At 54.7% G+C, this 13,199-nt stretch overlaps 1 protein-coding gene across 1 annotated transcript in view; it reads left to right on the top strand.

The window, feature by feature from the left end:
- Nucleotides 1–13,199, top strand: part of BRD9 (bromodomain containing 9) — a 30,575-nt gene that overhangs the window by 5,333 nt on the left and 12,043 nt on the right. Inside the window, exons 2-12 of the mRNA XM_032415172.1 lie at nt 6–30; nt 892–1,106; nt 1,423–1,555; nt 3,005–3,065; nt 3,480–3,624; nt 5,364–5,474; nt 6,160–6,335; nt 7,467–7,599; nt 9,156–9,231; nt 10,255–10,350; nt 11,224–11,356. Of these exons, the coding sequence (XP_032271063.1) occupies nt 6–30; nt 892–1,106; nt 1,423–1,555; nt 3,005–3,065; nt 3,480–3,624; nt 5,364–5,474; nt 6,160–6,335; nt 7,467–7,599; nt 9,156–9,231; nt 10,255–10,350; nt 11,224–11,356 (1,304 nt within the window). The remainder of the gene's footprint in view (nt 1–5; nt 31–891; nt 1,107–1,422; nt 1,556–3,004; nt 3,066–3,479; nt 3,625–5,363; nt 5,475–6,159; nt 6,336–7,466; nt 7,600–9,155; nt 9,232–10,254; nt 10,351–11,223; nt 11,357–13,199) is intronic.

The following is a 13,199-nucleotide window of genomic DNA, read 5'->3' as shown; positions in this document are numbered from 1 at the left end:
ACAAGACCGAGTGGCGCTCGTCCTACGAGGGTGAGGCGGCGGGCGCGCTTTGTGACGCCGGGCGGGCGGGCGTTCGCGGCGGGCGGGGGCCCCGGGGAGGGTCCCGGGCTCGCGGGCGGGGGCCCCGGGGGAGGGTCCCGGGCTCGCGGGCGGGGGCCCCGGGGGAGGGTCCCGGGCTCGCGGGCGGGGGCCCCGGGGGAGGGTCCCGGGCTCGCGGGCGGGGGCCCCGGGGGAGGGTCCCGGGCTCGCGGGCGGGGGCCCCCGGGGAGGGTCCCGGGCTCGCGGGCGGGGGTCCCCGGGAGGGTCCCGGGCTCGCGGGCGGGGGCCCAGGCGCCAGGGTTCTGAGATCACGAGCTGGGGTCCGAGTCGGGGTCCGAGTCGGGAGTCCAGGGCTCCCAGGTACCTGGTTCGTCTCCTGTATCCGAAAGGAAGGAGCCAAGCACCTCGTTGGCTCTTGCGGTCTTGGAGAACTTGGTGACTCTCTCGTGCCGCCTCCTGCCTGGGGGTTCCTGCAGGAGCTGTGAGCCCACACCGGTGGCTGCTGCAGGACAGAGGGGTGAACACCAGCCAGGAGCTTAGCGATGGGGCATCAGGCTCCTGGGTCCCATTCCTGCTTTGTTCCTTCCCCCCGACAGTGAGGCAAACTGCTTTCCTGAGGCCTCCCTGAGGATAACGCAGCAGGAAGGGGAGAGAACACCCAGCTGCGCTGGGGTTTGCCTCACTGACTTCCCCTGATGGTTCTGCAGTCCCCCTGCCTGCTGCCTTAGCATGGCCAGTCCCCCCCTCCTGGTCACACCTGCGCGTTGGGCCAGCCCTGCCACGAAGCTGGCTGGTAGCTCGTGCCTGTACACGTCGCAGGCACCCAGTGAAGCCTGCTGTCTCTGTTTACAGATTACACAGACAAGCCCCTGGAGAAGCCCCTGAAGCTGGTCCTCAAGGTTGGAGGAAGTGAAGTGACTGAGCTCTCAGGGTCTGGGCACGACTCCAGTTACTACGATGACAGGTCAGACCACGAGCGCGAGCGACACAAAGAAAAAAAGAAGAAGAAGAAAAAGAAATCGGAGAAGGAGAAGCACCTCGATGACGAAGAAAGAAGGAAAAGGAAGGTAAAACACAGTTGCAGTTAGCATGTGGTGGCCCCAAGCCCTCCGGAGGGCAGGCTGTAAGTGCTGCGGGGCCTCAGGAAAGGGTCGTTCTGTTTGTAGCAAAACACAAATCAGGAAGGTCCTTCGCTTTGTTTCTGGCTCTTTGTGCATCGTTTCTGAGCCAAGCCGCGGGGGTGGTCGTCTAGGGTGGGAATCTGAAGTGAGAAGTGCTTCTGGAGGGGGGTTTTCTCTCTCAGCTTCGTGTTTCCCCTCAGTTACAGGAGATCTGTTTAAAACTGCTTGCCCTTGCTCTCGCTGCCCTGACTCTGCCTCACAGGAAGAGAAGAAGCGGAAACGGGAAAAGGAGCATGGCGACACGGAGGGAGAGGCTGACGACTTTGATCCTGGGAAGAAGGTGGATGTGGAGCCACCCCCTGATAGGCCCGTGCGCGCGTGCCGGACGCAGCCAGGCGAGTGGAGCGCCGTAGAGGCTTTCTTGGAGCTTCACGGCTCATCTCTGACCTCGTGGCTGGCGCTGGCGTGCCCATCAGCCCCTTGGGAGGAGCACGGGAAGGAGGGAATGCTGTTTTCCCAACATGAAGCATAGCTGGGCGTGAGGTCTTACTGTCCCCTCTGAGCTTCTAGAGCAGGGCTTGGCCAGCGACTGCTCCTGAGTCCCACTCCTCATTAAACTCCTGAGCTCATCGTGGATGGGAGGAAACTAGTACTCGGGTCAGTCACTGAGGCTGTCAGAAACCATGGGGGCTGTGCCTGCCTCACCAAAGGAGAGGCTCCGAAATGCTTGAGAGTCTGTGATCTGTGTGCGGTCACTTCCCACAGGCTTTCACGTAGTCAGGAGGCATTGAGGGACGCGGTCTTGTCTCAGGCGTTTCTTTCTGGACTTTGGGTTTGACTACCTACGATTTGGGAGGGAGGAGGGGGTGTTGTATTGCAGGCATTGTGGGGGTGCTGCGTTCCCGCAGTCCCCGTCCCCTGTGCAGGTTAGTGCCATGGTGGACTTGGGGCTGCTAGGCACGGTGGGGCACAGAGAAGGTCAGGTGTGAAGTCTGCGGAGTTTGGACAGTCTCTGGTCACTGTGAGCTTAGTCTGAATAGCTGCTCGCTTGAGGTCACATGTGCAGTGCTTCCCTCCCGTGTGCCTGAAGAGCTGCTCTTCACACCTGCCCTGGTCACTGTCTCTATTGAGGACCCACTTGAGGTCTGCACTCCTGTTGTGCTTCAACTCTGGAACCAACCATCTCCCCAAGGAGCCCTGGTTCCTTTGCACAGCATGGCATTCAGAAACCGAGGTCTGGGTGTTAGGTGCGGCCCTCGGTGGCACGAGGATAGATCACACGCGTACTCACAGCTGAGAGAACAAAAGCTACGCTGGCATCTGTGTTCACATTCACCAAAATCCACGTTTTCACACAGTGGGCCCAGAGACGCAGTTAACGGCAGCTCTCACAAGAACCCTGGTGCAGTGTGTGTTTGTGCCTTTTTCACAGGTGAGGAACAGGGGCATGACCAGAGGTTTAGGACTCCCAAAACGATAATTGGTGAAGCTCCACCTCTGTGTCCAAAGCCTCTGTCCTCTTCTTTGTACTGTGTCTGGAATGTACCAGGCCCGGTAGTGACCTGGATGGTCATAGACTGATGAGTGACAGGTCCCTGTTGTTGTGCTAAGGGTGTTGGCACTCTGAGGGGTTTTTGGGACTGATGCTGTGATGGAAGTCCTTTCCCACCCAGCTGAGCTTCTTGGGGGCCAGGACTGGTCTGGTTTATCCTGGTACGCAGTTCCGGTTGGAACCTAAAACACTGTGAAACATGAAATGGCTAAGTACACACTGTGGAGTTGGAGCTCTCCAAATACCAAAATTTCTCGACTCATCTTTATTTTTTTATTTTTTGACTCATCAGCTGAGAACGAGAGCACGCCTATTCAGCAACTGTTAGAGCACTTTCTCCGCCAGCTCCAGAGGTAAACAGATTCTCAAGAGCTTGAGCTTGGAAACATTCGGGGTGTCTTCCCTCGTGAGGTGTTCTTCCCCCAGCTCTACCACCTGTGGAGCAGACCCTTGCCTCGTCTGGTGGGGGGTGGTCAGGCGTGTGCGGGAGCAGTGTGCAGGGAGAGCTCGTCTGCCGAGTGCTTGCAGGCCGGTCAGGGCCGCCGTGATGCAGATGTCATGGCTGGAGCTGGGACGGCAGTTTGGGAACTTTTAGTCATCAAAGTATCTACCGCAATTCTAAAGAGCATGGGTTTTATTTTTAAGTTAGTAATAGTAACTTAAAACTTGGTGAGTTGTATTACATATTTATTATGAGGGGTTTTGTATCACTTGAAAACCTAGATTTATGGTTTTCCCAGTTTAAATAAAGATGTTTTTGTTTTCAGAAAAGATCCTCATGGATTTTTTGCTTTTCCTGTCACGGATGCAATTGCTCCTGGATACTCAATGATAATAAAACATCCTATGGATTTTGGCACAATGAAAGACAAGATTGTAGCCAATGAATACAAGTCTGTCACAGAATTTAAGGTAACCTGGCTTCAGTTCCTGAAATCACTGCTATGAGGCTCTGTGTGTTTATGTCCAGTGAACGCTCTGTCCACCTTAGCTTGTTCCCAGTTGCAAATTTCCATGGGCATTTGAGTGTTTGGGTTGAGGTCACCCAAACACAGCATCGGGGGTAATGGGTTGGCTGAAATGTCCTCTGTATTTTTGTGTGGAAGCCCGACCATACGTTGCAAGCCGTAGGAACACATCGGGTCGCGCAGGAGTGTGTCGATTTGGTCTGGCTCCAGAATGGGTGTGTCTAGAAATGCAGTTTTCCTAATTTTTAGTTTCATAGTAACTGGGAATTTAATTTTTTTTGAATAATAAATTCTTTTTTTTTTTATTCTTACGTTAATCACTCTACATTACATCTTTAGTTTTTGATGTAGTGTTCATGATTCATTGTCTGCGTATAACACCCAGTGCTCCATGCAGAACGTGCCCTCTTTAATACCCATCACCAGGCTAACCCATCCCCCCACCCCCCTCCCCTCTAGAACCCTGTTTGTTTCTCAGAGTCCATAGTCTCTCATGGTTCGTCTCCCCCTCCGATTTGAATAATAAATTCTTAGTAACACCTGAGTACATAGCTTTTAAATCTGTTTCTTTCTACCACCTATGAGGTAGAAATTGCATCTCGGCTTTGAAACCCAGGGGGGATCAAAATGAGTGCTTCACAGCTTTGGCAATCATGTCATTTATGAAAGGGCATCAGTTTTCTTTCTTAGTTTTGGTTAAATTTGGAAGGCTTGGCTTCTTTACTTTCATTTCCTGGTGATGTGACCGGGTTTGCCGAGCTGTGGAAGCAGTGCCACGCGAAAGGGTATTGCATAGAGTGGGCATTTCCTCTGGAGGGTCGGGCACTGCCCCAGGGGCAGATGGCTAGTGGCAGCCTGCAAGTCCTTCACCTTCCTAACGGGTCCCAGTTTGGTCTGCTGCCCAGTGACCGTCCTGGATGTGAGCAGCATCCCCCTTCCCCTACGTTCTCAAGACTGGTACCTTGGGGCCAGCTTAGGACGGGGGCTTCACAGCCTCAGGCCCAGCCCTGGGGACCTTGGCGTGGGGCCGCGCTGGGGCTCGGGAAGGGCCGGCGTAGTTTGCACTGTGTTGCCTGGCTGGCTCTAGCTGTCCGTGTGCATCCTGACGGCTGACTCACCTGTCACGGGTGTGCCGCATGTGATTTGGTTAGGGTCACAAAATACTGAGGTTTCCAATAGTTTATTTTTAATATAAGTTGTTCAGTAAGAGTCTGCTTGTGTTAGCGGAAGGGTTTGCTCTGATACCTGTAATTACCCGTAGACAAAATTCTGAATTCTGTGGGAAAAGTCCCAGAGATAGAGAACACTAATGTGCCCGGGTTTCCGCTCATCCCTTGGCTCTAATGAAAAAAACCTGGCTGTCGTTCTTGTTCCTGTTTATGTCTGAGTTCCTCCCAAAGCGGGAGAGCTAGAGACAGAAGAGAGGGCTGCCATGTTCTTACCACATGCGTGTGTCACACTCAGGAGGAAGTTCGGGGCTTGGCAGGCTTCTCACCGTGTGCAGGGAAAGATCAGTGAACAATTAGGAACATTTTTCTGAAGGTCTGAAAACCATATGTTAAAGTGAAGAGCCTAATCTAGTTGTTTCCTACTCACTTTGAGCCTCTTGACAGGAATCCAGTTTATGCTGTTGTCTTGGTGGCGTTTCAAATGGGATGGATACTTTTTTTTTTCCCTTTTCAGGCAGATTTTAAGCTGATGTGCGATAATGCCATGACCTACAACAGGCCGGACACTGTGTACTACAAGCTAGCCAAGAAGATCCTTCACGCGGGCTTTAAGATGATGAGCAAAGTAAGAAGCCCTTTGGCAGCGAGGAGCCACAGAAACGAGAATTCTCCTCTGTGTTTTTATGCCTAAACAGAACCTCACCCCAGTGAATGACATGCTTCCATCCATCCGTCACTGGCCGCGGTGTGGATCCCTCTGCTCTAGGGTAGACGTCCCAGGCCACCCTCCCCTCCAGGCTCGCTCTCGCTCTCTCTCTCTCTCTCTCTCTGTGCTCCTGCTCATGATCCAGCTGTAACGTCTCCTTAGGGTTGGTGGAAAGTTCTGGATCTGTTGATCTGAGCCTGGGTGTCTTATCTCACTGGATTGCAGCCAGCCTGTGATTTGTTTTACGTGGCTGCCCACTGAATCCAGATGGGACATCTTGGCTGTCCGGCGTGGCTTCCCAGATCTGTCCCATGAGCCAGGTTGCATGTGTCATGCATCCAAGACCAGTGCCTTGTGCCCGATCAGCCTGTAGGTGAGGTGCGGCTCCTGTGCCCTTGGCCTGTCCCCTCGGCCAGCCCCGGGTGCTCCCGCCAGTTGGCCGCACCTTTGGTGCTGACTGCCACCACCACCTCCCACGGTAGCGCCGTGGAGGTCAGCTGTCAGGCCAGGTGAGGCTGTGGCCATCCCCATCCCACGCATCGTCATGGCACCCTGGCTGTGAGGCAGAGGTAAAGCCCTGCTGCTCTGTCCTTTTTGATTCTAGGAGCGGCTGTTAGCTTTGAAGCGCAGCATGTCGTTTATGCAGGACATGGATTTTTCTCAGCAGGCAGCTCTTCTGGGCAATGAAGATACAGCCGTCGAGGAACCTGTTCCTGAAGTGGTACCTGTACAAGTAGAAACTGCCAAGAAATCCAAAAGGCCGAGTAGAGAAGTCATCAGGTAAAGAGAAGTGCGTTTGCCTGTTGCGTGGGACACGCACCTCGGGAAGGCGGGTGAGGGGGCAGCCTGTGCTGGTGCCCACGGCCTTGGAGGAGCTCACAGACGGGCTGCTTGTGCAAGGTGGGGGGAGCACAGTCCCCAGGGGCCTGGGTCCACGCTCTAGCCTTAGGTGTTCCCAGGCAGCCGGCAAGCAACCTGGACCAGCTAGGACTTGTCCTGCAGGAGAGCCACTGTCACGCTGATGGACATAAGGTGCCGAAGGCGGGACAGCCCCTGCCGCCACACACGGGCTCCGTCCTGGGTGTGTCACCGGAGCCCATCTGGCCACCGCTGTTCCCACATGCGTGTTGTTTGTGAATAATTGTTGGCCCTTCATTCCCAAGAGGTTCCCTCCCATGCAGAACACATGCTAGTGGCCTGGCTTGGCTGTCCCCGGCTCAGGGGACATAACTGTGCTGCGTTGGGCAGGCTGCATGCTTAGGAGTGGGGGCTTCTTTCTCATCGTACCCCCTGAGCCCGCAGCTCCTGCAGCCGTACACCCTGAGCCAGAGCAAGGGCCTTTTTGTAGGCTTGGGGTCCGCAGGCAGGGTTTGCTCCCACAGCTCCTTAGAAGGGATCTACCCATTTGTTTCTAGACCCTTCCACAGGAGAGGCCACCTCCCTTGGGTGCTGCACCCAGCGACTCTTGACTGTTTAAGGAAGGAACTCCTTCACATGGGGCTTGTGGCCACCTGCTGGAGGCTTGGGGTGCCCCTGGGGACTCACGGCCTTGTGTTCCTACCTCACATTTGTTGCGGGTGCTTCAGCCCTCCACGGAGTTCTGCCCCTTTTTCTAATGGCACCTTGAATGACACTAGGTTTGTGAGCCTCCCGGCAGGTGGTAAGGTTCCCTTCGGGCAGCTCTTAGATGACTGACACGTGAGGAACGTCTCGTGGCCATTTGGGTTACCCTTACTCTTGGTGGACGTGTTTTGTGTTGCTGTGGTTACAGCTAAAAGGACAGGATTAAGGTGTGCTTCCTGCTACCAGCCGCTGGTGACCTCCAGGAGTGTTAGGGGCTGGCCCCGGGGGAGGTGGGAGGGGCATGTTCCCCGGCCTCCTGGTGACTCGTGTGCTGTTCCCGCTTCGTAGCTGCATGTTTGAGCCAGAAGGAAATGCTTGCAGCCTGACGGACAGCACGGCGGAGGAGCATGTCCTGGCCTTGGTGGAGCACGCAGCCGACGAGGCTCGGGACAGAATCAGCCGGCTCCTCCCAGGGGGCAAGGTAGCGGCAGGAGGGCTGGGCAGGGCTGCGCCTGGTTGATGCATTGGTCACTGCAGGGTCGTGTTGGCTCCTGTCACCAGCCTCATCTCCTGGGTGGGAGGGGGCCTCCAGGGGCACCTTGAAGGCAAGACCCTCACAGAAGCTGTGTGTAGTGTGTGGACGCCCGTGGACAGGCTCACCCTTTGGTGGGATGTTGGTCACTGTTGCTGGAGGCTGGGCCCACCAGGCTTCTGCAGCTGGAACCTTGTCCCGGTGTGCTTGCATCTCTGTACCCCTCTGCAGTGCCCGGGGGTTCCATGTGACCCAGGCATGGCCCGTGGGAGCTGCCCCAGCAGCTGCTTGTCCTCAGGAAAAGGCCCCACCATCCTTTGAGCACCTCGCCATAAGAATAGACCAGCATGTCCAGTAGAAACCGCGAGGGTCCTATGTACAGTTTTAAGTCTGGTAACGAGAGCAGAAATGAAATTAATCCTGGTGCCTTTTACTTGACCTGGTATATCCGATCTTACGTTAGCATGTGCTCTGTATAAAAAACCATTAGAACTGCATATCCTTTTTCCCACACAAAGGCTTTAAGATGCATGTTGAGTGGTACGTAAAGAATTTTGAATGATAATGTTTTAGATGTGCTGGGTTATGTGAGATATTGAGGTCAGTGTCTTTGTACGTCTTTAAACCTTCCTGGTGGAAAGTTTGAAGTTCCCTGTGTGGCTCGTGGTGGTGTGCTGCTGGACCCGCTGGTCTGCACCCCTGTAGTGCTCCGGCCCTGGGGTCTCCAGGGAGCCCAGGCTCTGGGTGGGGCCCGCCTTGGGTGGGGCTCAGAAAGACCCAGTGCTGACCTGTGTGTACTCGAAGCGTGTGTCCGCACCCAAACCCCCATTGCTCCCGGCACCGCGCTTGCTTCACTCGTCTCCCTTTCAGGTGTTGGAATTCCACAGCGAGAAACCTGACTGCAGTTACTTGGTCAGTGGCGATGGATCCCCTGTCCTCGCTTCCCCTCCCCGCCCAGCCCTTCACTCAGGCTCCACAGGCTCCAGGGTGCAGGCCCGAAGGCCACCCTCCTCCCGTTCCCCACACTGACATGCAGGTGTCCCTCTTCCTGGACCTTCCTGGTGGCCTTCAGAAGAGAAGTGGTTTTGTTTGGTGGTTGGTCTTTAAGTGGAAGTGAGTCCCTTGTGGTTTAGAGATGGAGCCTCTAGGCCATCCACAGACACGGCCCTTGGTGACCAAAGTCTTGTTCTAGCTCATCTGGTTCAGGTTCTGATGTCCTGTGAAATGGTTGTTTCTGGGTAAAGCTTCCTGTTTCAAAAGCTCTTTTAGAAGGGTCACAAGGAACCTGAGTTCTTCCAGTGCACACAGGTCTGAAATTAAATTCGGGAAGGTATGAGAGGGGCCTCTGTAGCCTTTTCCACAGGGAAACCAAGAACCTCTTGGCCTTCTGGGGTTCATCCCAGTTAGCTCATACTGGGAGGCCTCTATTTTGTTGGCGTGTCAGTAGAAACTGCAACCGCAGGATTCTGGCCAGGGGACGGGCGTTCAGGTGTGCTTTCTTGCAGATGGGCTATCTGAAGAAGAACGGGGACGGCAGCCTGCTCTACAGCGTGGTCAACACGGCTGAGCCGGACGCCGACGGTGCGTGGCCCCTTGCAGGGCTGGGCTTCTCTGAGCCCCACATACTGCTTTGTTAGTCTCTGCACCAAGGATTTTAAAACTTCGTAACCTGTTTGAGATCAGCATTTCCCCTGCAGAGCGTGGCACCAGTGGTAAAGCATAGAGAAGAGTCCCCGTCTGGTTTCATGCTCCTGTACGTCCCCCTTGACATGACCCGTGTGTGATAAATGGACAGAGGGCAGTCGTCCTGCAGGGGCAGAGGTCCTGGTCAGGCCTCTTGTGCCCAACAGTCCCCAGCACAGGCAGAAGGACTGGAGCTGCACTCCCACAGAGCTGTGGTTCTAGAAGCCCTCATGGCCTGACTTCCTGGTCCCATCACAAAGGGTTTACTCAGTAAGGGCTCCCTGTGAGAAACCAGAGTGCTCAGTGTCCCACTCGCAAGCTCGAAAGAGGCCCAGACGTGAGCTTTAGAAGAGATACCCTGTTTGATCATCGTGTTAAGGAGGATCTCGGTGGAGACACAGGTGCTGGATCTGTGCACCTGTGCAGTCTTTTCTGTGGGTTCTAAGAAGAGTTTATGTACTTCTTCATCTCTGAAAAGTGCCTCGAAGGCTTGCCTTTGAGGAAAAACAAAGCTCACTTGCACTTGTAATACATCTTTCACACGCAAAGGAAAATAAAATATTCTCCATTGTTCTCGCCCGCATGGGTGTGGGGCCACTCCCACCGCCTGGGGCTCTTGGCAGTGTTCTTTAATGTGGCCCTAGATAGGGGCTTAGTGTTCTCTGACATGTACCCCTCGTGGACCCTGGCTGACTACTCTGGCTGAAAGGAGTGGTAACGTTCTTTGTAAGAGAACACAAGAGCTGATAACTCCTAGCTTAGAAAGAGAGAGTGAAGGTTCGAGAATTGTAGTGGTTTCTGTAAAGTTGATCTTAGCTGGTCTTTGTAGAGAGCCCCTGAGCCTCCCTATGTGCCCAGGTGAGGCAGTGTGGGGGCTGGGAGCTCCCCGAGCCACCTGCTCACAGCCTGGTCCCCTTACAGAGGAGGAGACCCACCCCGTGGATCTGAGCTCGCTCTCCAGCAAGCTGCTCCCGGGCTTCACCACACTGGGCTTCAAAGACGAGAGAAGGGGCAAAGGTGAGTGAGGCGGGCAGGTAGGGGCAGGGGGTCACAGCAGAGGTGTGGACCCTGAGTCCTCCCCCAAGATCTTCCTGGCTTGCTTGTTTTTAGTACCGTATCCCCATGCTGGCTCTGAAATAGCAGTGAAATTCTGGTCATTTGAAGTGAGGGGAATAAAAATGAGTGGGCAGGCTCCTGCTGTCTGCTCTTGCCAGTGGGTGGGTCTGAGCTCCGTGCTGACGCTGGGTAGGGGTGCACGAAGGTGTCTAGAGGATGATGGGTGGCAAGGGTGGCCACGGTGGGCACGGTGGGGGAGGGAAGGAGGGAGGGGACTGACCGGTGTGTCGGCTGCGCCTGTGCTCGTGCAGGCAGACGTTCGTGGCCGGCTTGCTGGTTTTGGGGTGTGTCCGGGCGAGCAGCAGTTTTGTTCCCAGGGGACATTTTCTGGTCACACCGTGGTCCTACTGGCGTCGAGCGGGGAGAGGCCTGGAGTGCTCCTCCACACCATTCCTCTCGAGCCCTGACTTTGTGTGGAGGAGCAGCGATGCCTCCTTCAGGGCACGGAGCCTCTGAGTCCCTTGACCTGCCCTCCCCGCAGGCTCAGTCCGCAGCGCTGTCTGGGGACTGCGCTCTGGGGACGCTGGCGCTCAGGCCCCTGCAGAACGCACTCGCTTCTCTGTGGTCATGGCTTGGACGTAAAACGAGGTGTTGAGGCAGTTCTGCTGGCTAGGCCCCGAACGCTGCTACTCTTGGGGTGTGCTGAGGGGCGGCATTTGCATGCAGGAGAGAGCGTGTGACGGTGGGGGCTGGTGGGGGGCCCGGTGGGGGTGCCCGGCCTGCGGAAAGCCGGCGCGCGTCTCATGCCCTCGTGCTCCCCTCTCGTGCTCTTAGTGACGTTTCTCTCCAGCGCCACCACCGCGCTGTCAATGCACAACAATTCCGTATTTGGCGACTTGAAATCGGACGAAACGGAGCTGCTGTATTCTGCCTACGGAGACGAGACGGGTGTGCAGTGTGCGCTGAGGTGAGCAGCGTTGGCGGAAACGCGGACCGGCTTCTTGCCCGCTCTGCGGCGGGAACGTGTCCCCGGCCCGCGGTGGGCGCCCCGCCTGTGCGTGTGTGGGGGCGGCGGCCGACGGCAGCGGGTCCGCGCAGCAGAAGTTTCCATGTTACTTCCCATCGACCGCAGGTGTGCCCAAGGTTGACGTCGAAGCTCAGGTAACTCAGCTGGTAGCGTGAGCAGGTGATGATCCAGGTTGTAGTTGGGAAAGGGATGTGTGTGTGCGTAACCTGTGCTGTGCATGTTGAGTTTGTTTCGTGACTTTATTGAAATGTGGCTTTGTGGCTTAGACTGCTTGGGCCACCAAAACAGAGCACCGCAGGCCGGATGGCTTCAATGGTAGGCATTTATCTTCTGGTGGTCCTGGAGGCTGTTGGTCTGAGATCCAGGTGTAGGCAGGGCTGGTTTCTCCTGAGGCTCTCCTTGGCTTATAGACGCTGTGGTCTCCCTGTGTCCTCACGTGGGCGTCCTGTGTGCATCTCCGTCCTGACCTCCACTTCCTTTAAAGACACCAATCATAATGGATTAGGGCCCACCTTGAAGACCTCATCCTAACTTAATTACCTCTTAAAGGCCCTGTCTCCAAATACAGTCCACGTTCTGAGGTCCTGGGGTTAGAGCTCAACGTAAGAATTATGGGCCACAGTCGAGTCCCTGACAGTGATTAAGATGTGGTCTTAAAATCATAGATGCAGTACTGTGTTTTTGTAGAACTGTTTTTGTATTTTTTTGCTTTGTGTGCCAAGTAGAAGTGGGTCACTCTTACAGAAGTTTAGTAATTTTCCAGGAGGAAAGTAAAATTTTGTCAACCTCTAAGAAATGGGTTTTTTCCACATTAGATCTTTGTTTAACTTGAAACCGAATACAGGGTATATTTTAAAAATGAACAGTAAGAAATCAGTTAGTCCTTATTACAGGAAGTGAGTACGTATCCAGGTTTTTGTGAGACCAAAGAAGTAGAAGTGGAAAACCAAGGAGGGAATTTGTTGTGGGCGAGGACAGTGTCACAAGTGGTGACCCTCTCCTTTACCCCACTGCCCTGTCACAACCCTCCAGGGTCAGCAGCCGCCTTCGGTTCGGGTGGCCTTGTCCAGCGCCCGCTCCCGAAGCACAGACGGACTCTGGGTGCCAGACAGCGAGAATCCCAGGCGCGTGGGCAGCACACGGAGGCGGGCAGACAGCGCTCCTCCCTGGCATCCCCACGTCACCTCCCCACGTGCTCTGTTCCGAGGCACTTCCAGACCACACCCTGAGTGTTCCGACTGCTCCCTGCCCCTTCGCACCTCCGTGTGGTGGTTTCTCCTGAAATGCTCCTGGGGCAGACTTGTGTGTTGTCACGGTTTCGCTTCCACACCAGCCCTTCTCATCCTCTGCCCAGCCTTTGATGCTAGAACTTGGGCTTTTGGTCTCTGCTTCCTTTTGAAATATTTTGGTTTTATTTATTTATTTTTTAGCATTCCTGTGATCCAAAAATCAAAATCACCCTCTAGGGCGTATGCAGAGAGACATGCTTCCGTATTGATCCGTCCCCTCCCCATTGCGGAGCATCCTCCTCAATCTACTTACGTTTTTAAATCCAATAAAAAAAAAAGATAAAATGATCCTTCTTTTACAGAAGTTAGTGTAAGATACCTGGCTGACCCCTGAGCAACGCGGCTTTCAGTTGTGCAAGTCCATTTACCTGCGGCTTTTTTTCATTAAACATAGTATAGTATTGTAAACATATTTTCTCTCTGATCATTTTCCTTGTAACATGTTTTTCTTTAGCTTGCTTTATTGTGAGAATATGGTGCATAATACATATAAT

This window comes from Phoca vitulina, unplaced genomic scaffold (assembly GCF_004348235.1).
Source record: "Phoca vitulina isolate PV1807 unplaced genomic scaffold, GSC_HSeal_1.0 scaffold17, whole genome shotgun sequence".
NCBI classification, from domain to species: domain Eukaryota; kingdom Metazoa; phylum Chordata; class Mammalia; order Carnivora; family Phocidae; genus Phoca; species Phoca vitulina.
The sequence above is the reverse complement of the archived record's forward strand: the minus strand, read 5'-3'. Positions and strand labels throughout refer to the sequence as shown.